The sequence below is a fragment of the Canis aureus genome, chromosome 22, assembly GCF_053574225.1.
Source record: "Canis aureus isolate CA01 chromosome 22, VMU_Caureus_v.1.0, whole genome shotgun sequence".
Lineage (NCBI taxonomy): Eukaryota > Metazoa > Chordata > Mammalia > Carnivora > Canidae > Canis > Canis aureus.
The window spans coordinates 15,280,250-15,307,283 of NC_135632.1; the positions used below are offsets into that span (position 1 = coordinate 15,280,250).

At 42.7% G+C, this 27,034-nt stretch overlaps 1 protein-coding gene across 25 annotated transcripts in view; it reads right to left on the reverse strand.

Annotated features, from left to right (window-relative positions):
* ZBTB38 (zinc finger and BTB domain containing 38) overlaps positions 1–27,034 on the reverse strand; it is a 132,720-nt gene that overhangs the window by 8,406 nt on the left and 97,280 nt on the right. For 8 of the 25 annotated variants that reach the window (XM_077864899.1, XM_077864898.1, XM_077864896.1 and 5 more), the window contains 2 exons: positions 21,216–21,376; positions 1,187–1,320 (listed from right to left, as the gene is read on the reverse strand). The exons of 7 other annotated variants lie outside the window; for them this stretch is intronic. In XM_077864899.1, coding sequence (XP_077721025.1) covers positions 1,187–1,320; positions 21,216–21,315 — 234 coding nt within the window. In that variant the 5' untranslated portion in view covers positions 21,316–21,376. Of the gene's footprint in view, positions 1–1,186; positions 1,321–3,165; positions 3,727–10,306; positions 10,546–19,526; positions 19,544–21,215; positions 21,377–27,034 lie in introns of those variants that run through there. 10 more of the 25 variants (XM_077864904.1, XM_077864905.1, XM_077864906.1 and 7 more) reach the window with 7 other exon arrangements.

Consider the following 27,034-nt stretch of genomic DNA (forward strand, 5'->3'; position numbering starts at 1 on the left):
GTTTATGGCAGCATTATTTACAATAGCCAAGGTATGGAAGCAGCCCACATATCCACTGATAGATGAATGGATAAAATAGGTATGTTACACACACACACACACAGGAATATTACACATAAAAAAGAATGTTGCCATTGAAACAATATGGATGGGCCTACCAACTAATATTATAGTGAGGGCTAGAATATTACATAAGAAATACATGGTACATAGGGATCCAAGACACAAAAATGAAAACTTAACCTTACTTCATGCAATGTATTCTGTTCTGTTCTATTCTATTTTCTTTCATTTAAAAAATGCTAATGGCAACTCACAAATTCACTATACAGATCACTCCTGCAGTTAAAATAAAAAAAAACCCTCTGGTCTAAAGGCCATACTAAGCAACTATCATCCAGCTTCTCTATCTTTTATCAAGTGATGTCCAGAAAGCAGCAGAGCTTGAAGAGATCTCTTTAGCTTCCAGTGGCAAGTTCTTCCTAGCATTGGAGTACCACATTTAACTCATGGCATTCATTCAGTTATGGAGAGACCAGATGGCCACAAAATGAATTTTTTACCCTTTTTAAAAGCTATTATAAGTTGTGCCCATTATGTTATTTAGTGTCCTTTGTACTTTAGGATCCATTTGATTGATTTGATTCTTTGATCTCATCTAGCCATAGGAAAAAGTACATCACTACTAACAAATTCTTCTATTCCCAAGACAAGGAAGCTTACAACTAACTGTCATCGTCACCTGTTATAACAATGGCTACATTGTTAGCTTGGGTTTCTGGTGTAACTATTGTCTCATTTCCTTTATTTAATGTTAGTTTTTCTACTCTTGTTTACTCTGCCTTTAATTTTAACTGTCCATGAATCTTTTCTAGAAGTGTAAGGGATTATGTCTATGAATAAAAATGGAATTAAATGAACCAGAATCCATGGCTTCTTGTATGGCCCTGAGGAGAGGGGGCCACCTCTGAACAGACGGAATCTGTCCTTCATTGGTTATAGATCAACAACATATTTTGCTGATGATTCTTTTGCCTCCCTTGGGGTCTCTGCTGTGGGCCTCTATAGAATCCCTACTTTCTCTCCCGACTTAATTTATTCTCATCCTTTTAGGCTTTTCCAATAACCATACATTATTTCTTTATCCAGCCTGACTGGGTAGTCTCAGATTTGGTAAAGCACATACCATGGTTTTAAAAGCTGGTTTCCATCTTGGTTTAGTTCCATGCTGACATCTATTTTGTCCTTCCACATCAAAACTACTGCTTCTTCCAAAACACCCCACAGCACTCTGAAACTCCCAGTAGGCCTCACTTCCACCTGGGGAATACGGTATTTCACATCAAGCTAATACTCCCAAGGTATTAAATGATAAGCCCCATTTACTTCTATAGGATTTTATGATTCTTCTCTTAGATTGTTCAGTTAAGGTGGTTAGTAAAAGGCTGTTAACATTTAAGAATATCTTAATCATACAGTTAGAATAACAACATATAATAGAAAGTATCATTATATATATCATTAATACAACCTCCTAATTTCAGAATATCCAAGTATGACTTGTTCAAAAGGGGGACTATCTACCATTGTGTGGCAGAAATACTTTTAAAATCATAGTAACTAGGGATCCCTGGGTGGCGCAGCGGTTTGGCGCCTGCCTTTGGCCCAGGGCGCGATCCTGGAGACCCGGATCGAATCCCACGTCGGGCTCCCGGTGCATGGAGCCTGCTTCTCCCTCTGCTTGTGTCTCTGCCTCTCTCTCTCTGTGACTATCATAAATAAATAAAAATTAAAAAAAAAATAAAATCATAGTAACTATGATTTCTGCCACACAAATACTTTTAAAATCATAGTTACTATACAGTACTTCGATTTGCCTTCTTGGCACATAAATAAGAACTTCATTCTTGTGTCATTTTTACCCAACACATATGTTAATGCCTAACATGGTCACAGGGCTCAGAGCAGAAGATACTGAAGAATGTGAGGCACCTGTTTGTCCTCAAGGGGCTTAGAGTGTAGGGGAAGAAAGAGAACTGTCGACTAATAATTGGAATCCAGGATGACAGGCCTTATGTTAAAAAAGTATGTACAAAGTGTTAAAGGATGAAATGCCAACTTATTATTTATAGAGGCCCTGATCAATCAATAAGTAAAACATGGATATGGGAAAGGCATTCTTTTTTTTTTTTTTTAAGATTTTATTTATTTATTCATGAGAGACACAGAGAGAGAGGCAGAGACATAGGCAGAGGGAGAAGCAGGCTCCATGCAGGGAGCCTGATGTGGGACTCGATTCCAGGACTCCAGGATCACGCCCTGAGCCAAAGGCAGATGCTCAATGTCACCCAGGCATCCCTGGGAAAGGCATTCTAAGCAGAAGGAGCACCATGGGCAAAACAAACAAAAAATGTTTAAAAAGGTGGGTGTACTGCACTCAGGGACTGATAAGTGGGTCTGTGTGATGGTAGGAGAGGGTGTGCACACTGCTGTGTCCCTAGTGTCCTCAGCAGTGCCAGGCACATGGCAGGCCTCAACACTCTTTCTACTGAATGACTTGGGCGAAGAAAGGAAGGGTCAGACCAGATCATAAAGGCCCTAAAGTACTCCTAACAGTAAATTTAATATTGCAGGTTAAGAGGGAACCACTGAAAGTCATAACCAGATTTCAGTTGAAAACAAACAAACAAACACCCAATCACTCAGGCTGCAGTGTGTTGAAAGGATCAGAGGGAGGGGCAAGCTGGCTGTAAAAGACCAGTAGTTTGGCCATCTGTGGTACATCTGTGGTCCAGCAGAGAAGTTGCCCATCCACCCAAATGGACTGAGAAGTGGGGGCATATAGACAGCCCCACTCCACCTAAGAAAGTGGGATGGGGGTGGTATCTGAACTTAAAATAGATTTTCATTCCCTCTACCAATATTTATGGAATAACTGTTAAGTACAGGGATCAGGCTAAATGTTATAAGTAGACAAGAGTTCATTCTTCCTTTAAATGGATGCTTACTGAATATCTACTATATGCATTGGGACAGTAGTTTCCCAAACCTGGCTATGCATCAAAATCACCTGGGAAGCTTTAAAATAGCACAGATTTGTAGATATCCCCCTTCCCTGCTCCCACAGAAATTCTGGTGTAGAATAGCTGAGGCAAGATCCTGGAATCTGTATGCATTTTTATATTTATTTAGTGAACAAAGAATATATTCACATACCAAATTAAAAAGACACAACATGTAAACATTGACGAGCCTCTTTCCCACCTTGTTTCAGAGGCTCTTCAAGTTGCTTTTGGTTTTTGGGTGTGGAGCCCAACACAGGGCTTAAATTACTGACCCTGATATCAAGACCTGAGCTGAGATCAGAAGTCAGACACTTAACCGACCAGCCAAGCTGCCCAGGCACCCCAAGTATTTTTTTATCAACTAGCTAAAACCAGGCCTGGGGGGCTGACAATAAAACTCCATGCTAACAATAAACCCCATGCCTTCAAAGGTTTGTGGTGTAGCAAGGGAAATAAGATGTGTTTATGAAACACTGAATGACAAAGACAGAATGAATGTGCAGGATCACACAGGCAGGCAGGCCCGAAGAAGATGGAGAAGACGGTGGGAGTTCTGGGGAGCATCATGGGAATGGGGGGCGAGGGAAGGCATAGGGAGAAGCTCGACAAAGCCTTGCAGGAGGAAGCGCCATTTACTGCATCTTGAGGGTAGAATTTAGCTCTGCAGATACAAACAAAGGGGAAAGAGAATTTCACTCAGAGACAGGCACAGAGTTTCATGCCCTCAAGTTTATAATCCAGGAGTCAATGTAAGAGTTTAAAACAAAAAACCCAAATCTGCAAATGCAAACTGGAAAAAGCAATGAAAGCTGCTGAAGATGTACCTGAATGTCTTTAAGACTCTGGCACCACCCTTTCGAGCTTACCAGTGCCTTCCACCTGACCTACCTCCCAACCATAGTCACCTGACCATCTCAGAAGCTGCTGCAGCTAAAAGCCACATTCTACATGTTCAAAGGGCAATAACGAAATGAGTCTGAAGTCTGTAGACCAGAGGACCACAGGCAAGTCTGGTTCCTGCAGGTTTCGTCTGACCAACCTGGTCTTTGGAACTGTGTTTTTGAAAAACTGGGCTGATGTTGAAAAGAGTAAGATTTAACATATAAATCATACACCTTTTCTTGAACAATATGAAGAGGGGGCAACAGTAGTTGTTGCCTGCCTGGCAAGAAGGACAGGGCGCCTAGTAGCTGTGTCCCCTCATCGTAGTCACCTGTACACACAAACTGCTAGCCCAGCCACTTCCCACCAAGTGGCTCTCTCTGTAACATGACCAGCCTGGCCCCTTTAGCTGCTTTCCTTTGTTGAGACTGATAAGTAAATTATGTGAAATAACATTAGACTCACAAATCTTATCAGATATACTTACTTTAAAGATATCCCCATGATTAAAATTAAGACTAATAAATGACCTTTTATGGGTTTTTTTGGGGGGGGGGCAGTCATCCTCAGCAAAAATAGTATTCTTGACTTTAAAAAGTTGAAGTGATCTCCTCTACTATATTTCTTTACAGAGAGTAACTTAATATTGAAGCCTTAGGAGTTCCTGCCAATGGAAAGCCCACGAAAGACCTCAGAAAAATAAATAGAAGATGGGAAGATGACTTTTAATTTACATGTAACTTTCTAAAATGTTTCCTAAAAAGCAAGTTTCACACAATAAACTCACTATTCTCAGTAGTATTAACCAAGATGGAGTAGATAAGCATGAAAAAGGCTAATAAAAATGTAGAGGCAAAAACTCTGGTGGGCCTACATTTCTTTTTTTAATTTAATGTAGGCCTACATTTCTTTTAAATAATTTGTCATTAGATAACTAACAGTAGGGCAGCCCGGGTGGCGCAGCGGTTTAGCGCCGCCTGCAGCCCGGGGTGTGATCCTGGGGACCGGGGACCGGGGATCGAGTCCCACGTCGGGCCTCCTGCATGGAGCCTGCTTCTCCCTCTGCCTGTGTCTCTGCCTCTCTCTTGTTCTCTCCGAATAAATAAATAAATAAATCTTTAAAAAAAAAGATAACTAACAGTAGTCATGTGACTTGTTACTATTTTCTTGAGTTTGTATTTAAGCTATAAAAGCCTTTAACATATATCTTCTAAATACACATATGCAATCTATTCAAACGTATGTACAAATAAATGTGTGACTTTATAAATATATACTATGTAAAAATGTTTATGTAGTCATACACTTATTTATAAATATATAGGTATATATAAAGATAGGGCAAACATATAATTCAGCATCTAAAAAAGACACTTGAGAGAGAAAAGGGGTAAAACTAACAACTATGCCAGAGACACTGGTATATATTGGTTCAGTCCTGGGGAAATAAGGGCGAATCATCCTCTATTTATACTTATACACATACATGTAAGTGTACATTTGTATATAAGCATATATATATGAAAAAATAAAAACCTCTATATGAATATAAAATTCTATATTATAGTTGTAAGTACATATGTGTATATTTACATAAAATGTACTTAAAAGTATGTAAAATGCTTTTAAGAATTTTATAAATATAGGATAAACATACTTTTGTTTTTTTGTTTTAAAGATTTTGTTTATTTATTCATGAGAGACACAGAGAGGCAGAGACATAGGCAGAAGGAGAAGCAGGCTCCCTGCAGGGAGTCTAATGCAGGACTCCATCCCAGGACTCCAGGGATCATGACCTGAGCCAAAGGCAGATACTCAACCACTGAACCACTCAGGTGTCTCAATAAACAGACTTTGTATTTATACTTTATATAAATGCCATTGGGAAATTCTAGTTAATTCACATATTTAGGATCTTCTGCTGCTTTTGTCTCCTGCCATATTCCAACCTTCTCTAATAAATACACATACATATAATGCAAAGATATATCTTTTTTTTTAATTTAAAGATCTTATTTATTTATTCATGAGAGACAGAGAGAGAGGCAGAGACACAGGCAGAGGGAGAAGCAGGATCCCTGCGAGGAGCCTGATGCGGGACTCGATCCCAGGATCACGCCCTTGCCAAAGGCAGATGCTCAACCACTGAGCCACCCAGGTGTCCCAACAAAGATGTATCTTAAATAAGATACTTTTGATGATTAAATTACCTTTTCTTCACTGCTTGTAGAATGAACTAGCTTTAAAAAAAAAAAAAAATAGGGCTGCCCGGGTGGTACAGTCAACTGGGTAAGCGTCCAACTCTTGGTTCTGGCTCAGGTCCTAATTGGGGTCATGAGATTGAGCCTGAGTCAGGCTCTGTGCTCAGTGCAGAGTCTGTTTGGGTTTCTCCCTCCCTCTCCTTGTGCCCCTTCTCCCTGTGCTCCTGCTCTTTCTAAAATGAGTAAATAAACTTAAAAAAAATAAGTCTATGCTCGTGGTAAAGTATTCAAACAGTACAGAAGTCTATTAAGGTACAGAGCAGAAGCCGCCTTCTCCATCCTAGCCTCCCTCCCCCAGACCAGTGCACCCATTAACACCCATAGTACCCATACTCCCTAGGCATGGATACCTTTTTCCTAACTTTGGAAGATTTGCAAATTATATCTGTATAAAAGCTCTATGAGAAAAATTATTTCCTCTTCAGTTTCTTCTCTCCTAGCCTCTAGCTCCTCTGTTTGGCAATTCCTTAAACTTACTCATCTCAGGGAAGAGCCCATCTGGGCAGCGTCTGTCCTCTGGAATTTCTAGATTTTTGGTTCCTACCTTTATTATAATGTGTAGTGTTATACATCTATTCATGTTTATATCCTTCCCTCCCTGCTCCTTGAGTGCAGGGTCAATCTAACTCATCTTTGTTCTCCTGACACCTGTAGGGTACAGTACATTATTGATGATGTTGACAGCAAAAGGAACTGGCTCCTCAGACCCCGAGCAGCAAATGGCTTACACATTGTGCTTAGAAAAGTTCCTGATTTAAACTTTAAAGATGAGAAGCAGATGAATCCAAATTCTATTCTACAGAGAGCAAAATTAACTCTCTACTTTTATTAGAAAAATAAAAATTAATTTCTGTCCATTTCTTACCCCTAAGTTTCCTTCTAATCTGGCAGTTCTCAAAGTGTTTCATGGACCTCAAGTCTCCCAAGACCCTTTCAGCAGGTTTATGATGTCAAAACTATTTCATAATAACACAAAGATGCCAGTTGCCTCCCCCCACCCACCATGTGGAACATGTGCATTAACAGTACAAAAGCAATGATGGGTCAAAGAGTCGGTGTGGTAGCAAGCATCAGCCAGTAACACCCAGATGAAAAAGTAAAAATTATTAATTTTATTAAATCTTGACCACTGAATATACAGCTTTTTACTATTCTGTGTGACAAAATGGGAGGTACACACAAAACACTTGCAGTGCACACTGAAAAAACAATGACTGCCTTAAGGTAAAACATGTGGGTGGTTCTTTGAGTTGTGAGTTGGACTAGCCAAATTTTTTTCATGGAACACCATTTGTTACATGAAAAAATGACTGACAAACTATGGTTATTCAGATGTGGGTATCTGGGCAAACATTTACTTGAAAATGAACTAAGTATGCTTGTCATTTCTTTCTTTAAAAAAAAAAAAGATTTATTTATTTTAGAAAGAGAGAGTATGAGCATGGAAGGAGGACAAAGGGAGAAGGAGAGAGAATCTTGAGCAGACTCCCTGCTCAGAGCTCAGCCCAACCTGAGATCATGATCTGAGTTGAAATCAAGACCTGACTTGACTGACTGAGCCACCTAGGTGCCCCTCAAGGAAGCAGCCATTTTATTGCCAGTAATAAAATTCAACTTTCAGGTGAAAATTACAATTTTGAGGGATGGCTAGGTGGCTCAGTGGTTGAGTGTCTTTTGGCTCAGGGCATGGTTCCGGTCTAGGGACTGAATTCCGTATTGGGCTCCCTGGAAGGAGCCTGCTTCTGCCTCCGCCTATATTTCTGCCTCTTTCTGTGTGTGTCTCTCATTAATTAAAAAAAAAAAATTACAATTTCGGAAAAGTTGGGATTTAACATAAACTTTGGTATCTACTACGATGAGCTCTACACTTCTCAATACATAATTATTTTTCTAATGAGGTTAACGAATGTGATTTTTGGATAGCGTGCAATGAGTCTGGAAGACAGGCATAGTTTAGTGAACTAATATTTTCCATATAACCATATAACCAATGGTATTTTTACAAAAAAAAAAAAAAAAACATGTACGGGCTAAAAGGTGAAAGAGACATTAGTAGATTTAAATGTGACCAAGTATGGAAAGTTCATTGCCATAGTTGAACTTGGAAACTTAGAGTTTCAAGCTCCATGTTGCAACTAACCTTTAAAAAACTACCTGCCTGTCAAGGTTTGGATGTAGTATCAAAGAATATCCACAATTAATTGAAAAAGCTATTAGAAAAATTCTCCCCTTTCCAACGATCTATTCGTATGAGGCTAGGTTTTCTTTACATCAACTACAACAACATGCTTGGCCATTGAATTCAACGACTGATATGAAAATCCAGCTGCCTTTCTATCAGACTAAACATTATATATTTGCCATTCTTCTTCATTATATCTTTTGCCTTAGAAAACAGTTATTTTTTAAAATAAAATATGTTGGCATTCCTGGCTGGCTCAGTCGGTTAAGCATCTGCCTTTGGCTAGGATTATGATCTCGGGGTACTGGGATCGAGTCCCATGTCAGGCTCCCTGCTCAGTGGGGGGTCCACCTCTCCCTCTGCCCCTCTGCCTCTCTACCCCTCTGCTGCCCATTCTCTCTCAAAATAAATAAAATCTTTTAAAAATAAAATAAAATAAATAAAATACATTATTTTATCATGTAACTGGGTTTACTGTAGTCATTATTCATGAGTTAATTATTTTTTAAGTTCTCCTTTTAAATTTTGAATATGGCACATATTGATAGATATAGAACTCAGATAAACAAAAGCTCTTTGGGTCCTGAATGATTCATAAGGGCGTAAGGGAGTCCTGGGGCCAAAAAGTTTGAGAAATGCTACTCTAACCTATAAGAAAATGTTCAAATGATTTTTTTTAAAGATTCTGTTTATTTATTTGGCAGAGAGAGAGCAGAAGCAGGAGTAATGGTAGAGAGAGGGAGAGGGAGAAGCAGACTCCCTGTTGAGTAGGGAGCATGACCCAGGGCTCCATCCCAGGACCCTGAGATCATGATCCGAGGCAAAGGCAGATGCTTAACTGACTGAGCCACCCAGGCATCCTGTTCAAAATGATTATTAAAGAAATTATTTAAAAATTATCTTCGCAATAAATGAAATCAGGCATAGGTTTAAAAGAACTAGGAACAAAGTGGATGAAAATGTGGTTAAATACAAAGCAAAAATCCCCAGGAGAGGGAGACACCAAGGGATGGAGAAACACAGATACACCCACAGTCACGCAGATACACATTCCAGAGCTACCTTTAATCTCCCAAGCTTAAAGTGGTTGCTAACCATCTCTGGAGTTCAGGCATGGCTGGAAAACCTGGGGGACCGACAGTGCCCCCCCCCCCACACACACACACACTGTACAGACTAAGGTGAAAACTGTTCCTTGATCTGCAGGACCGCCGCCTCTCTTCTGTTTGAACTATCTAGCACTGCTTGCAGTCCTGCCTTCCAAATCTCAAAGGTTAGCTTGGTCAGTGTTGTGTGTGCCCATACGATTCTATCCACTCATCTATTAAATTCCCCAGTAGATCCTGGAGACCGCGTTTAGGTACTGGTTCACTCATTCTGTGACTGAGCAACTCATTCCCTGTATTTCCAGCTTAGTTAAATCTTCCCTTTCCAATTAGTCCAGGCAATTTTACTGAAAGACACAGAGGTCAAAAAACTTAAAATGAGCATTTCCACATAAACTTTAACTCTCACAGTGCAAAAAAAAAAAAAAAAAAAAAACCTTGGAAAACCTCTAGGTTATTAATCAACAACATATCTATCATGTAGAACTTTATAGGGCTTGCTAATAAAATGTGGTGTGCTTTTATTAGTAAATCTTTAAGACCTGACAGAGAGTGAGGTAACACTATCCTGAGTAATAAAGCCACTCTCCAGGGTGAGACTGAGGCCCATTTTTCTATATCTTCAGATCAGAGGCAAAGGCCAAGAGCCCTCTTGCAGCAAGTTGGCCACTTAATTCCTAACGTACATAACAACAAAACTGAACCAAGAGGGCAACTTTTGCTTCTCTCAACTGCACGTCTTCTGCTATAAAAAGAAACTTAGAAATAAAACCCAACTAAAAAAAGAACACATTGTATTAGGATACCGACCTGGAATCCTGCAAAAGTCAAAGGCCCAGTCCATTTTGGGGCAGTACGGGGCCCATATCGAAGTGGAAGCTACTGCCCGGGGCTGAGAGTCCCTGTAGAAAGTGTGCCGATGAAGGACACTGTTCAGTGATCCCGCTCCACCATCCCACACACATCTCTGCGGGGCACTTTCTCATAGTCATGGTGGGTGACGACGTCAGACCTCATGTGACAAGGTGTTAGAAACACACGCATCGGATCTCAAAAACAGATTACAAAACAGAAGCCTTTTATAGAGTATGGCTGTGTCTGGGAAAAGGAAAATCCTCTTGATTTCTAAATGTAGTTCAAAAAGGGTAGAGAAGAGCTGCATTTATCAGATTTTTAATGCACTTAAACTATTGGATTCAAGAAGGCATCATAAGGCAAGGCAAGTTTGCTCTTTCAACTGAAAATCAGGCCATTTGAAAGGCTGACATCAGAAAGCTGCCAGGGTGTATTCGACAGAGGGAGGTTGGCTTTAACAACCTTACTTGAATATATTACTTTGAAAAGGTAAACATTTGGTCTCTAGACTTGTAGTTGCGTGCATATTGATTGTAAGAACGAGTATTATCAGATTCATGAGTGATGCAATGTGCTCAGTTAAATATTTCAGGCTGCTTGTTTGGAAAGATGAAAGGGGGGAAAGGTCCTTGGCTTCTCTCTTTCTTTTTCAAACACAACAGTATTTCAGGGTAGCCCGTGTACCTTGGGTTCATCTCAGGATCGAGCTTGCCTACATACCTGCTTGCTTAAGAAACCTGGCCAACAGGCTTCAAGTGTTTATCTTTGAAGCCCTCCAGTGCTGTATTCGTTTCTCATCTCAGCCAAGCTCACTGAGACTAAGAGTCCCTAATGTGGGAGGCATTTTTAATCTGAATGCTGTGGGGGCCAAGTTACCAAGATGACCAGCACAGGGCTCTTGTCCTCTGAAACTTTTCATTTTGAGGTGAGCTTATCATCAAGAGTTGGTTTCAAAAACCAAATACTTTTATTGTGAGCCTTTAAAAGGCCAACTGATTTAATGGCCCATGCTTCTCTCAGTTGACTGTTTTCTCTTGGGAAAGGCCAAGGGAAGAACTGTCAGATATTCTGGGTACTGAACAAGGCTGACCTTCCAGCTAATCGCAAGGACGGGTCCACCAACTGCTGCTTTGGCATTACACTATATAAACCCACCTCCCCACGGCACCCTCCCTCTCCACCCCCTGCTCCCTTTGCACCCCAGCTTTCTGAGGACTACTTATGATAAGGAATCACAGTTTACACTGGTTCTTTCTCGATAGGCCAGGAATCGGGCAGGGAGAAATGAATGACACAACACACCCAGCATGAAGTGCAGTGCTTGGCACATTGTGGGGCTCAGGGAGTGTGGGCTGGAATCAGCTTGAGAACTGACCGTGTCCCGTTCAGCTGGTGGCTTTCAAGAGAACTGCTTATACAGTCCATGCTTCATATGATACATGGGACATTAACGATATCAAGTCAAGCCCTGCTGAAAACCCTTCAGTGGCTTTCCCTGAAGTCGGTGCAAAATCCAGACGCTTCACTGGCTTGTGAGGCCTGGTGTGGTCCCCAGGTCCTGTTCACTGTCTCTAGACTTGCCTGCTCCCTTCCATCCCACTCTGTGCTCACCACACAGGCCTCCCTATGCTTACTCTATCTGCCAAGTCTCTTCCGGCCCCGGGGCCTTGAAACACACGGATCCCAGTACTGCCTGTGGCTGGCTCACTCGCATGCTTCAGGCCCTGGTCAAATGTCATACTGGAGGGACCACCCTGTCCATCTATTTGATCCTGCTTTCACTTGCTCTCACAATGCCTGAAGTATGATAGTTTTCCTTCATACTACCCATCTCAACCTGTAGTCATCACATGTGTTTGCTTGGTCATTGTCCATACTCTGCCCACCAAAAGGGAAGCTCCAGGAGGGAAATGACCTTGTCCATCCTGTTCACTGCTACATCTACAGGACACAGCACATGACAGGCACTCAGGAAACAGTTGCTGAATGACTTAAGTGGGTTGTGCACAAAAAACACAAATGCTCACCCTGATTAAAAGAGCAACGCGTCCTTCTCCCCTGCATTCCTGATACCAGAACGCTGCTCTGCTTTTCTCTTTGCCACAGTACCCATAACATTCCAACAGATTACACATTTTACCTCTTGCTTACTATCCATCTGCCTGCTAGAATTTAAGTGCCACAAGGGCAGTAATCTTTGATATTCTTCCCTGATGTATCTTAAGCACCTAGAATAGTGCCTGACACATAGTAGACCCTCAACATTCAATTACTAAATAGACAATCCATATTGTAAATAGATACGTTTCTAAATCAGTATTAGATATGGGTAGGCACCCTACATATTGCTATGACAATTTGTTTGAATTTCCCTAATCAATTTAGAATAAGTTTGCTTTTATCTGATGCATTTTAGGTTGTAAAGCACTTCACGTATTAATTCTTTCAATCCCCTCACCATCCTGTGTAGTAGGCATGTAAAATGGAGATATTACTATATACTCACAGGGTTAAGAGAATTAGAAGAGTCTGTGCAGGGTATATATAGAAGCTGATATTATTGGGTCCACAATATCAAGTGGAAACTGAGCCCAGATAGTGCCTTGCTTACAGGGGAGCTGTAATTTCGGATGGCAGCACAGTGCTCAGCCCCCTACTCTCTGCTGTCTCATGGGCATGTGCACTCACAACAGGAGTGAAGACAGAGCAGGTGACCTGATCTACCCAGCGCAGAACTGTCCTGTGCCAAGTCCAGACGGTAGGCTCACTGTATAGGATCACCACTGAGAAGCCCGTGGCAGGAACAGACCCAGGCTGAGATTCAAGAGCTAGAGCTGCCGGGGGCAGCCAGCTGGGGTCACATGCCAAGAAGTAACCAAGAAACACTGCCTGTCATGAAGCAGAATGTGTCAGAGTGGGATCGGAGTTAAGGCAAGCAGACCCCTGGCCATGAGCAGCCATCACCAGGGCAAGCTGAGCATTGGTAGAGAATGGCCCTGGGCCTGGGCACTCAAGGCCAGCCGGGCAGACAGTGGAGGGACAGAGGCATCCTCTAAGTCAGTCCTAAGGTCTGCTCCATGGCCCAGAATTGGTTACACACCTGACACCAAGGCTTTTACACCCACAGGTTGCCAACTTAAAATTTCAGTATTTAAAAAGGTTGATCATGACCTGAGCTGAAGGCAGATGCCTGATTAAGCTACCCAAGCACCCCAAAAAAGGCTGACTTTTAAAAGTCTATTACCAATTCAATTCAGTCCATGCATTCAGAAGACAAAAGGAAATGCATAGCCAGGATTTGCTAATCTGAAGTGTGTGTAATAAGGAAAATGAGTTTTCATTTGCCTCCCCTCCCCCATGAGTACTTAGATTTGCCTTCTCAGCATAGGACTGGGGATGATGCAGGCTCAAAGATCAAGAAGCTCATGCTGGAGATCTGTCAGTCAGAGTATGGCATAAGAGCAGTGAGCATGAAGCCTCAGGGGAGCACCAGGGAAAGAGACTCTCCAGGGGAGGGCCAACTCTGGGTGTGCGCTTTCTCCATGACAAATGGAGAAAAGAGTCCCATAAACACGGAACTGAGACCTGGCCAGTGAAGCTCATTAACACCCTAAATCCAAATTCTAATATCTTCACCAAGGCTTATAAGTCCTCTGCGACTAAACCCCATTTCCTGCCACTCTACCCTGCCTCGGCAGCCTTCTTTCTATTTCTTGAATATGCCTAGGATCTTCCTACCTCCAGGCCTTTGCATGTGTTGCTTCTGCATCCTAGAACGCCCTCCTAGCCCAGATGGCAGCCTACTCTTATCTCCATCCAACAATCCTTTCCCCCTTAATTAGGTTCATCCATTACATATTCTTAGCATACTTTTCTTCTTTCATAGCACTCATTATGATTGTAATTAAGTATCAACAAATGTGTACCTTTACCACAAGAGTATCAGTTTTATAAGGACTAAGACTGTTCACCAGTATCCCCAGCTCCCAGCTCTGGACTTGTCACATGACAGGTGCTAATAAAGCTTTATTAAATGAACACAAAAACAAAAAGCAACCAAACACCAAGCCTTCTAAAGCCCACTACATTGGGCACTGAAACCAAGCTTTCTGGATCTAGCATTAAGGCAACACGAATTGCCCTATTTGTCACCTATGGTAAGGGATGAGTATGTTTGTTGAGCATAAAAAAGTCAAGAGGTTGTTCTGACATGCTACAAGGAAACACACACACGTAACCAGATCAACACTGCTAGCCTAAAGCCGGGCTAGATAGGACAAGCCAGGGCCATCTGCTGCCCACAAAGCTGTCATTGCTCAAACAAGTTGAAACATTGAAACACGGCTTCAAAACACTGAAAAAGGACTTACTATTTCTGCTTTGGCTCAAGTGAAGGAAAAGAACAATACTTGAAGCTCTACTGATATGCCTTGATCTGTGAGAGACAATGCCCAAAATGGAGTCACCTATGCTAAGCCCCACGTCACCAAACTGAAACATAACTTAGTTTGGCTCTTCCTGAAATGGAATCTTAAACCAGTCAGTCAGGAATCAACTGATCAGCATTAAATAAGCAATCTGCCCAATGATACCCTGCTGTCCTATATAAGGAAAGCAGCCTTGCAATAACCAATCCATTTGCCTAGTGTAACTTCCTTCTTCTGCTCCCTGCTGCCTATAAAATCTCTTGTCTTACACAGCTCTTTGGTGCTCCTTTTTATCTGTTAGATTGGATGCTTCCCAATTCACAAATCACTGAATAAAGCCAATAAAGTCTTTAAAATGTACTCAGATGAATTTTGTTCTTAAATAGTTTAAACTCAAAGGATTTGGACTTTGCCCCTGAGTGCTTGGGTTAACTTGGAAACAAACTTTTAAAATAGCTTTAAAAAAAATAAAATTTCAAAGTAATAAACATGTGGGTGTAGTATAAAAAAGCTGCGCACATGCACTGGCCCATGACTTTGAACTATGCTATGAAGAAACAGCTCACTATTGTCTCCTGCTTGTGTCAGAGCCCCCCTGGGTAGCCTTCCCAAGGACTACTTTCATGTGACACTGACATCCCACCACAAATGCATCAATGTCCTCAGTAAGACTCGTTCATTTGTTAGGAGGAAATCCACCTTATATGTCAGCCATGTCCATGCATCCAGTATTGTTCTACATACTCTGCACACACCATCTCGATTAAGCTCATGGCAACCTGATTTTGCAAATGAGAAAACTGAGATGCAGAGAGGCTGTATGACTTGACTAGAATCATTTCACTAGTGGGCAGCATAGCTGGTGTTCAGATCCAAGCAGTGTGACTCAAAAACCAATTTCAGATTTATGAACAACAAGAAGAAGAACTCGGCTTTTCCACCTCTTTCTTGGTATCAAAGTCTCATATGCTCATGACCCCAGCCTACTTACTAGTGTGTGAGTCCTTGGCAAACTGTTGGCTGGACCTGAGCAGGGCTGCCACATGCAGGGGGACAGGTTATGCCGTGTGATATGCTGTGAGAAAAGGGAGGCTGAGAGCCAGCTTATGCTCTCCTTGGCCAGGCAGGTGCACTGGTGAGGGCTGTATCCTCCTGCCAGATGGAGGGGGCCTTTTCTTTAAAATGTACAAAGATGCCATATGGCCCACCAGGTGGCTCTGTGGCGAATACATTAGGGAAATTCGGAATTCTTCGTAACATTCTACTTTAAATTTGTTTTTCTAAAAAAAAAAAAAAAAGTAAACTTCAAAGTAATATATGGTGCTCATAAATATTATTATTTTAAAGATTTTAAGTTATGTTGATGTCCAACATGGGGCTCAAACTTACAACCCTGAGATCAAGAGTTGCATATTCTACCGACTGAGGCAGCCAGGTTCCCCAAAATTATTAATTTTTGATCCACTTCTATTTCAAGGTACTATTTATCAAATGCCTACCACTCACCAATTACTGAGTGCAACACAGGGGCTCCTATAGGAAATAGGTATTGAGGGGTTCCTGGGTGGCTCAGTAGGTTAGGCATCTGCCTTCGGCTCAGGTCATGACTGCAGAGTGCTGGGATGGAGTCCTGCATCAGGCTCCCTGCTCAGCGGGGGACCTTGCTTCTCCCTCTGCTGCTCCCTCTGCTTGTGCTTTCTCTCAAATAAATAAATAAAATCTGAAAGAAAGAAAGAAAGAAAGAAAGAAAGAAAGAAAGAAAGAAAGAAAGAAAGAAAGAAAGAAAGAAAGAAAGAAAGAAAAAAAAGAAGTGGGTTTTGAAAAGCCGAGCGGGTGCAGAGATTAAATAATGCTCCTGAATCAGGAGAACTGAGAGGCCCCAAAGCACTGTATTAGTCTGTTCACAAAACAGAGATCTACAGAAGGATAATTCAGGGTAAGACAGGCCACTTCCAGTCTAGGATAGTGGGCGAGAGCCTGAACTTTGGTGTCGGATGGCCCTGGCTCTGTCACGTTCTGGTTGTGACCTTTGGGCAAATTTCTTAAGCTCTTTGTACCTCAGCCTCTTCATCTGCAAAATGGAGCTAAAAATAGAATCTACCAGGGTTAACACACGGATTAAATGATAATACCTATAAGTTGCTTGGCATATGTCTGGCACAAAATCAAACTGACTAAATGTTGGCTTTTATTAATATTACTATTACCAAATAATAATTAGTTGCAAGTGTCAGTAGGAACAAATATTACAAGCCTTGGCCCCAGGCCCCAAATAGAGGGAATGTGAAATTCCTCAATGGCAGGGACAAATGTTTTAGTTCACTGTGTGCCCAAAGGTCCTCATCACTCCTCCCAGAAGGGTTTATCAGATGATCATTCTACCCTAATGCAGAGAGCAGTTACATCTGAGCCTTAGCTCCTATGTGGGCATTTAGTTACAAGTATTGTCTAAATTCTTTTCTTTTTTTAGTTGCATTGTCTGTTAGTTTTCTTCTTAACAGGTGGAAAAAAAGTATTAAAAATTCAAATAAAAATCATTCAACTTAGCTATTTATTAGCGATTCTGGTAAAAGGCTTTTTATAGGAAGGAGACTAAAATAATGTTTAAGACATATACTTAAATCATCTATAAATTTCCATAATGTTTTCTTGTCCTTTTATGTCAGATCACTCAAATTATGCTATGTAAGGCAAAGCTAGCGTACCTCAGTTTATTGGGTTACCTGTTTTAGATAGCAACATTCTTTCACATTCATAAAGCCTCCCTTGGGGTGCCTGGGTGGTTCAGTCAGTTAGGTGTCCAACTCTTGGTTTCGGCTCAGGTCAGAATCTCAGGGCTGTGAGATCGAGCCCTGAGTTGGGCTCCACACTGGGCATGGAGCCTGCTTAAGATTGTCCCTCTCCTCTCTCTGTCCCTTGTCCCCTTCTCTAAAACAAAACAAAAAAAAAAAACAAAGCCTTCCCTATGTTCTGCTTCTTTACCTTTTCTGTAGACAGACGCCTGGCAGACCACGTTTGCTCCTTTCCCCCTCATACCACAGGACTTTTAGAGGGCGAACATCTTGGGACCTCCTCCTTACCTCAAACTAAGAATCTAGTAACATGTCCGTTTGTTATGTAGGATTTATTTTAGAGAACACTTTGGTTTATTGATTTTACAATTTTTTAAGTTTATGTGCAAGTGTAATGGATTGATTAGATTTATTCAGCAAAAAAAAAAAAAAAGTGGGCTCGGTTTGGGGTTTAACATGTTTATGTTCTTATTTGGGATTTTGGTTCAGGCTTCTACTGAAGTCCTAGAGGGAAATTTTTGACAACTGTCAGATGTAGTCAATAGTTTCAAGCTCTCCTTCTCTTGTACATTGAGTCGTCCTGTCTGTACAGTTAAATCTTTAGACTCAGAGGATCAAACAGTGCCTCTGCTTACACACTCTTGGGTTTAAACTCCAGTTCTGCCACTTACTAGCTGTATGAACTAGGATAAGTTAATTAGCACCTCCAGACAGGTTTTGTTTTTTTCTTTTTTTCTTTTTATTTTTTGTTTCCTTTTTTTTAAGGTTTATTTACCTATTTGAGAAAGAGAGAGTGCAAGCAAGCACGCAGGAGAGTGAGCAGGAGTGGCAGGGAGGGGCAGAGGAAGAGGGGGAGAGAATCCTCAAGTAGATCCTCTGCTGAGCACAGAGCCCTACAAGGGGCTCAATCCCAGGACCCCAAGATCATGACCTAAGCTGAAATCAAGTGTTGGGTGCTTAACCAACTGAGCTCCAACCGCTTAACCAACCAACCCAGGCACTCCCAAACCTGTTGTTGTTGTTGGTTTTTTTTTTAATCTACAAAATGGATATAACCCAGTTCTTTATAAGATTAGATGAGACAACATAGATATCTCATATTCTATTGCTCTTTTCACCCTAATTTTCTGTAAAAACTCCAGAAAACAATACCTACAACTCATTTCCTTTTGCCCATCTCATTTTGATAATAGCAACCAATTTAATACTTGTTGGTTGAAAGGTTACTGGAATCAGGGGCCGTTTTGTAAGCAGGGGTTTCTCTGAAGCTGAATGGAAAGATGGGTGGCCTGGAGAGTCTCAGGCTTCCAGGGTTTCTGGCAAGCCGAAGCAAGACTACTCCTGACAGGCTGGGCAGCTGGAAGCCAGGCTGACCCCAAAAGAAAAGAAGTTAGCTAAAAAATACTCATGGAAGTGCAAAAACAAATATTTAGCAAAATAAGGGACTGCGGGTAACCCAGTAAGGGTTCCTATATTAAGTCTTGCGAGAATATGCTGGCGTAGGTACAGTGATGCAACTAAAAGAACAAACGTTTACTTTGAAGGAATGAGTACATGAATCATGATATTAATATTAAGATACATAAAAGCCAAATACAAAATTAGTGACTGCTGGTTTTTTTTTTTGGGGGGGGGGTCCTACAAGCCCATTAAAGATATCACACACACCCCAACCCTACTGTGAAGAATAAGCAGAGAAGAGATCAGTGGCTTCTTTGGGTCTACACATTGCTCCTTCCATTTTGGGTAAAGGCGATGAGCAAGACTGCCTCAGACCATCCTCCTAGCCGCAGATTAGATTATTACTACTCAGTCTCTTCACACACAGAAATGGCCAAAACATCCAAGTGGCCAGCCTCACCAGTGTTAGTAGACAAGAGTTAGGGAAGGCAACACATTTTACAACCTGAGTGCTCTGTTCTCTTCACCCCTTCATTCTGTTCCATCCTCACTTCACTGGGAAGGAAGGGGGCCTTTAAACACAATAAAGAAGTTATGTCCTGAGTGGCAATCAATACCAGCAAGAAGGAGAGGAGGTGGGGCTGGATGCAGGATATAGGGAACAGGGCCACGGAGGGAGGAGCTTGGGCTCCCTCTCCAGGAGGCCTCTGCACTGATACCCTTCCAGGTAGACACACAACTCCTGGGAAGGTCTGGCTGCTGTGTCCCTGGATCTGCCCATCCTGCTCTTCCAGGTGTCGGGCTTAACAACAGGGTTGGGTCATCAAAGTAAATTCCCTAAGGCAGTTCCTAGCTCCAAGATTAGGCAGCCCCTTTAAAAAATGTGATCCCTTAAACAGAGCTTTGCTTCTGCAGCTGCTTTTTCAGGGTCGTTTTGAGGTTCTTTTCCATTTGATGACCACAGCCCATCCCCAGTCCAGGGAGCTGCATCCACAAGATGGTGCTGAGTCCACACACAGAAATGCTCGTGTCGGGGTAGCTGGTAATCCAATGCCCCAAATCTTTCTCAAAACGGGCAGAAGAGCAGCTACTGCTCCAAAATAAATGGACACTGAGTGTTCTAGGTAACAAAAAGCAAAGAACCTGCTTCTTAGTGGACGTTGCACTCTTACTCATTCTTAATTTGCCACGAATGGCTTCTAGAGATTCTTCAGATTGGGGTGGGAGGTGGAGGGGGTGAGGGGATGGTGAGGGCTCCACCCAGCACAGCCATTTCCTCCTCAGAGGAGCAGTCCTCACCGGGAACAAAGAAGGAGTCCTCAATTGTAGCCTCTGCCCGGATGACAGCCCTTTGAAGGCTTACTCTGCATGGCCCTCTCCCTGGGCTAAACATCTTAAATTCCTTCTGGTATTCCACTGCAAAGGGTTTTGTAGACCAAAGCAGCATCAGATTTGGTCCTCTCATTTTGGATGTGAGAAGATTGAGGGATGGAGAAGTCAAATGACTTGCCTAAGAGCTCATGGTCTGATCAAAACTGGTTGCTTAGGCACCTGGGTGGCTCAATGGTTGAGCGTCTGCCTTCGGCTCAGGTCCTATTCCCTGGGTCCTGGGATCAAGTCCTGCATCGGGCTCCTGCATGGAGCCTGCTTCTCCCTCTGCCTATGTCTCTGCCTCTCTCTCTCTCTCTGTCTCTCATGAATAAATCAATCTTTAAAACAAAAGAAAACTGGCTGCTAGACTTCTGGTCCCACATGCTTCACTGTACCAGGCTCAACAGGCAGATGCTGGGACCTGCTTACTAACAGCATGACCACAGAAGGACTTGACCTCCCTAAGTCTCAATCTCCTCATTTATAAAATGGAGTGAATGCTACGCACCTCACAGAGTGTGGGAAGATTAAATCAGAGTATCTGAGGACTTGCAAGTGCAAATAGTAAGCAAACAGCGCTTGGTAATTTATTTTATTTAGGATATACAGGTGTTTTTTCTTTTTTGGGGGGCATGGAGTTCTCTTTTCTTCCCCTGTTTTCTTCTTCCTCCTTGGCTTCCAAACTTCCAAGCCTGAATTTTTTTAGCTCAAAAATTCCCTCATTTATTCTGATGAAATTGAATCACGTTCATTTTGTTCCTCATCTCCAGTGTGCTGGGATATTTTTAGAACGTCAATTCTGTCTCATATTAGATCTACTGGATTTTTTTTTTTTAAAAACATGTCACACAGATTCACACTCTGGAAACTTACAGGTTAAGTTCAGAAGGGCGATGTCTCTGACAGAAAGGCAGGGCTGTTTCCTATGCCCACCTCCAGACAGTGGCAGAATGTGGTCATTCTTCTCACACATGCACACCCTTCACCCGAACAGATCGTATTTCGAGATCAGGACTTGGAAAATATTTTTCAATCTATCAGAATAAAAAAGATAAAGGCTTGGTTTCATTTCTGAGGAAGAAGGAGGTTGAATCCACACGATGAGGAAGTGACCCTGTGAAGAACAGCTCTGGCTGTGTTACCGGATTAATAGGTTAAGAACCAAGACCCTGAGACCTCAGGGAAGTGAGCTCTTACGTGGAGATTCAGAAAACTTCTGAGCTGCAGCAAAGAAAACTTTTACTTGAAAGAACAAGAGGTCAAACTCTGTGGACCTGACCTGTGGTCCCTAGGCTAGCCCCTGCTTAGAGGTGAACCGGCGTAAAACCCTGTCCAGTTACATTCTCTCAGCTCTGTTGTTTCGTTAAGCACAACAGGACTCTAATTTTCTAACCACTTGTCTCCATTCTCACATCCTCCCCAACTAGCTCATGCCATGCGTTTTTCTGGGGCTCATAGCCCAGCATCCTCATACCCTGCCCATCCCCCCCAGGAAATCAGACAACCTGTAACTGTTTCAGTGCCCATATCCACTGACCCCGCAGAACATCACCCTTCCCCATCCCAACACTTCCCAAAGGCCAACCTTCTGGACCCAAACAAAGGACAAGGACAAGGATGCTCAGCCTCACTCCCATTTAGTCCTATACCATTTCCAAATCACATTCGTACATACCATTTCATTTTCTTTTCTCACAACACCCCTGTTGGCTGTGAAATAATATTTTCATTTCAGAGACGAAGACCCTGAGGCTCAAAAAAATTAAGCCAAAATCCTAACATCATATATTGTGTAATTGGCACAGCTGGGTTTTCAACCCTGATCTTGTGACTCTGGGTCACACACTCCTTCTAGCACGCTGAACAGGAAGACTGTATTTATGTGATCCCAAATGTTAATAAATAGAAATCACCATCTCATCTTTTGAGTGCTGTTTAATGGCTTTGTTTGTTTTATGTCAAATTTGGTGCCAAATGTGAACATGTCACTCAAAAGACTACTCACCAAGAGCTATTTTGATCAACAGAACCAGTTTTTCCTGACCAGCCTATATGCTATTAATACAGCTGACCAGGTTATCATCCATGCATTCCACTTTGTGTTCTCTGCCATCTTGCTTTACCTGATGGCAAGCATTTTGTTTAGTTCACTCTGTAAAATGGGAATGATGCCTGAGATGATTATTGAGTTAGTTAAATGAAACAATAACTATGGAGACTGCAGCTAGCAAACATTCAATTAATGGCATTACACACAACTACTGTTACTTCTATAGCTTCATTACATTCATTAAAACCAAGCAGAGTTTTAAGTGTCTGATGAGATATAAGGTAGCATAGGTGCAATAATTTAGGAAGCAAAAACACTATTTCATCCCCTTGGCTTTGTTTACTCCTTTATTTCTTCCCTCATTCAGCCACTTTTTGGATGCCATAGTCTAATGGAAGAGACAGACATGCGGACAAACAGCTCCTCTGTGATAATCAAAGCGCACTAGCAAGTGGGCCTAGGACTCTGGAGCACGCAGCCTTAAACTGAGTTTGGGGAAGAAGAGTCAAGGAGAGAGAGATGGAACTAAGTCTTGAAAGACAGAGAGCATTTCTTGGAATCCCAGAGAGAAAGGGGCATTCTATTCCAGGCAGAGGTCTAAGCAAAGGCAAGCGGGCGTGAGATAGAATGACACATTTAGGGAATGGCAAGAGGTGGGTATGGCTGCCGCACAGGGTGTGGGTAGGGTCTGATGGAGATGGAGAGGGAGAGATTAGCAGGGATATAGTTGAGGAGTTTGGGATACTATCAAGACTTTGGATTTTATCATCTAGTCTAGAAGTTCTCAACCCTAAACTGCATCACCTATGGGAACTGAATAAAGAACCAACACTAGGCTCCAACTGGAGATTCTGTTTTGTTTGGTCTTGGGTGAATACTAGGTATTGCAATTAAAAAAAAAAAAAAAAATCTCCAGATGATTCTAATGAGCAGCCTGGACGATAGTGAGTCATTTAAAAGATTTTCAGCGGGAATTCATCTGGCAAATTTGTAGACAAATCTTTCTGGGAACCATTTGGTGAGAAGGATGTCTGGAGGGAGTCTGAAAAGAAGACAAGGAGAAGGTGGTGGGGAATGAACAGGGGAGAAAGACCTGAAAGCCATTTGGATGAAAGAATCAACTCACTGGAATTCAGAGGAGAGAGAGAGGGGAAGAATGAAGGTTAATACCCAGTTTCATTACCTCAGTGTGCCATTGGCAGGTAGGGAACCAGATCAAAGAGCTGGTTTAGGAGGACGATAATGAAGTCTGTGCTCCCTGAGGAGCCTGTGGGAGATGCAAGTGGTGCTCTCAATCAAGAGGCATCCAAAAGAGATTTTATTGCTGAAAGGAAGCTGGGCTGAAGAATTAGATGTGCACTGCATTGACACACAGGATGTGGTCGCAATCATGAGCAGGGATATTGGCCAAGGAAGGTAAAGTGGATGAACAGAAGGAACTTGAGGAATACCACTACCAAAGGGGTAACAGATGTATCAGAACCACCTGAAGGCCCTTATTAAAACTTTAGTTTCAGGGCACCTGGCTGGCTCAGTCGTTTAACTGCCTTCAGCTCGGGTCATGATCCCAAAGTCCTGGGATCGGGAAGAATAGGGTCCCCAAGTCACCTGTCCCCACCAACTTACCTGGATAACTTTCAAATCATCCTGAAATCCTACGAATTCAGCCTGAGATTTAAAGAGAGAACAGCTGGAATGCTACAAAGAGAAGAGTTCGCACTTCTAACAAGGTAGGAAGACTGAAGTCCTGGGATCAAGTACTGCATCGGGCCCCCTTGCTCAATGGGGAGTCTGCTTCTCCCTCTCCCTCTGCCCCTCCTTCTGCTTATGCTTTCTCTCTAGTGCTCGCTCTCATGAAAGTGAGCTCTCATGTAAAAACAAAACAAAACAAAACAACACTTTAGTTTCTTGGTGCCAGAGACCCACAGATTCAGAAAGGTCAGGGGTCAAGCCCCAGAAACTGATTTTTAACAAGCTCAGAGGCATTTCTGAATCAAGACAAGGACTGGACACTGTATCAGCTTCCTAATCATGCTGTAACAAGTTACACAACCTTGGTGACTTACAACAACAGAAACTCATCCTCTCATATTTCTGGAGGCTGGAAGTTCGAAATCAAGGCGTCATAGGTCTGTGCTCTCTACAAAGACTCGGGAGAACAATCCTTCCTTGCCTTTTCCAGCTTCTGGTTGTTCTGGGCAGTCTCTGGTTTGTGGTTTTGTCACTCTGATCTCTACCTACGTCTTCACATGGCCTTCTCCTCCTGTGTTGCTCCTCCCTGTGTTTCTCATAAGGCCAGTTGTCTTTGGATTTAGGGCCAGCCCACAATCCAGGATGAACTCATCTCAAGATCTTTAACTAACTTACATCTGCAAAGACCCTTTCTCCAAATAAGGTCATATTCACAGCACCGGGATCTGAACATATCTTTTTGGGGCCACCATCCAACCTACTAAACACCATGGCATCAACTCCTCTGGATAAATGAGAGAGGGAACTGAGATCCAGAACGCCAAGCAAAATTCCCTGCCAGTGGCAGGAAGAGGAGGAAGCAAAGAGGAAGAGAGAGAGCTGTTTCAGGAACTAAGATCTGTAGCTGCACTTCCAAATCTTATGCTGCCTGAGGGACCCCAGGCTGCCAAGTGTACAGGACATGAGGAAAAAAAATCATCACAATCATAAATTAACAAAATGCTAGACTATGTTACCCTCAAAACACAGATGAAAGCCATGAAAGGCTGAAAAGGCTTGTCATTAATTCACTTCTATAGGTAGGGTTTCGTCTCTATGATGCTGTGGCCATTTTGTCCTCACCACCCCAGTAGCTTCCGGTCCAGACAAGTCACCGAGGCAGCATGGGATAAGTTATTTCCATATTTCAGAATGTTTTCTTAGGAGCAGGCAAAAGTCTCAGTCACCAACATTACAGAATATTAAGAAGGTTACACCTTCATTCTCATACCTACCGGGGTCCTCAAGTCCTCACCAAGAGTGCATCACTCATTTTTACTCTGCTACATGTCCCACATTAAAATGATTTGTGTCAGTTCCTTGACACACAAAGGTTTTCTGGCCTCGTAACACAGGAATTTCCCTCCTTGGCAACATGGTTTGCATGGCCATAAGGGCCATGGGGGGTGGGGAGGGTGGAAAGGAACCAGGTGCAGGAACCAGGTGCTGTGTTCAGGTTAAAGTCACAGGCAGGGGACACAAGCCTTCAGAATCAGATTCCTAACATGGTCAAAACCACCCCATCATACATCCCTATGGTATTATGTAAAAGGCACATCTCCCAGCCCCTGCCCCAGAGACCTGTCCCAAAGCATCTCCAAGCTGGCAAGCCCATAAGGACGGGTCTCCATGCAAGTCTGTCTCTCTGCTCCCCACACATTAACGTGAACCTGTCAGAGGGGCATCTTGTTAAGGCACTTTCCAACACGGTGGGTCACTGCCATGTGGCCCGTGTTCATTTACATCAGGGTGGAGACAGCTGAGGTACACAGTTGAGTTGATGGCTTAAGGAAACCAAGTTCCCTGACCTGCTAGTGCAATCATAAACATTATGATGGTGATGGTGATGACGCCAACTACAACAAGAGCTAATATTTACTGAGCACTTTCTACATGTGAGATCCTGTGCTAAGTGCTGTATAGACGTAACAAGTCAGCACCAAGAGTACAAGGGAATACAGGAGTAGCTAAAAGAGATTTAGAAAAAAAAAAAAAAAAAGGCAAGGCATTATAAACTCCAGGATGTGCGGAAGGTCATTCAAGTGTCAATGGAGATAGGGGCCAGTTCTCACACTGTCCTCGTCTGGGACTAGTTAGGAAGTGGCTAACTGCTTGATATTTCAGAAAGCATCTTTGGGCCGAGCCAGTCAAAACGGGAGACTAGGTATATCACGAAATGCCTGCTGCCCTTCACGGTCACCCCAGGGCCTGGCGCCAGCCACCCCTGCAGTCTTGGCTCTATTCCGCTGCCTTGGGAGTAATGTGCCTGAACAGGGAGTGGCTTCCTTTGGTGGGTTCGTCGTGTTCTATCTGTCGTGTACTATTGGGCAGGCCGAGCACTGGGCAGCTTAATCGAGGCCGTGACGTCTCCTGCCTCTCCAGATGTCCTCCAGATATCCTTGGATGTACACGCTTGTGTTCTGCTGCTGATCCCACTGACAAATTGCTTTGCTTGTATGACACGAACACAGTTTATCACCAAAGTGGCTCCCTTATTTGCTGTGACACAGAGAAGGTTCAGTGGCCATGACTTTTCCTTGGGATGGGTCTTGGAGAACCTCAAGCCCAGCGCTCTGCAGGAAAGGCCTGGGCAGGCCGCCACGGAGGAAATGCAGACTGGTGGGCTGAGTCTGATGGGATGGCTCTCTAACTGGCATGCAGGCAGTCCAGAGGCTGGATTCAGCCCGCAGATGTGTTTCATCTGGCCCTACAGTATTTTTTAAAAATTTCATGCCTCCGGTTTGCCACCACTTTACGATTCCATCTTCTTGTACCCAGCCTGCACTGAACATTCATATTACCTTCCTGGTCTGTATGTATCTGAACTTTAGACCCTGATCTACAATAACGTAAGTATAAACCACTTAGAAGTTTTATCCTGCCTACAACGTTTCAGTCTCTGTACCGTGAT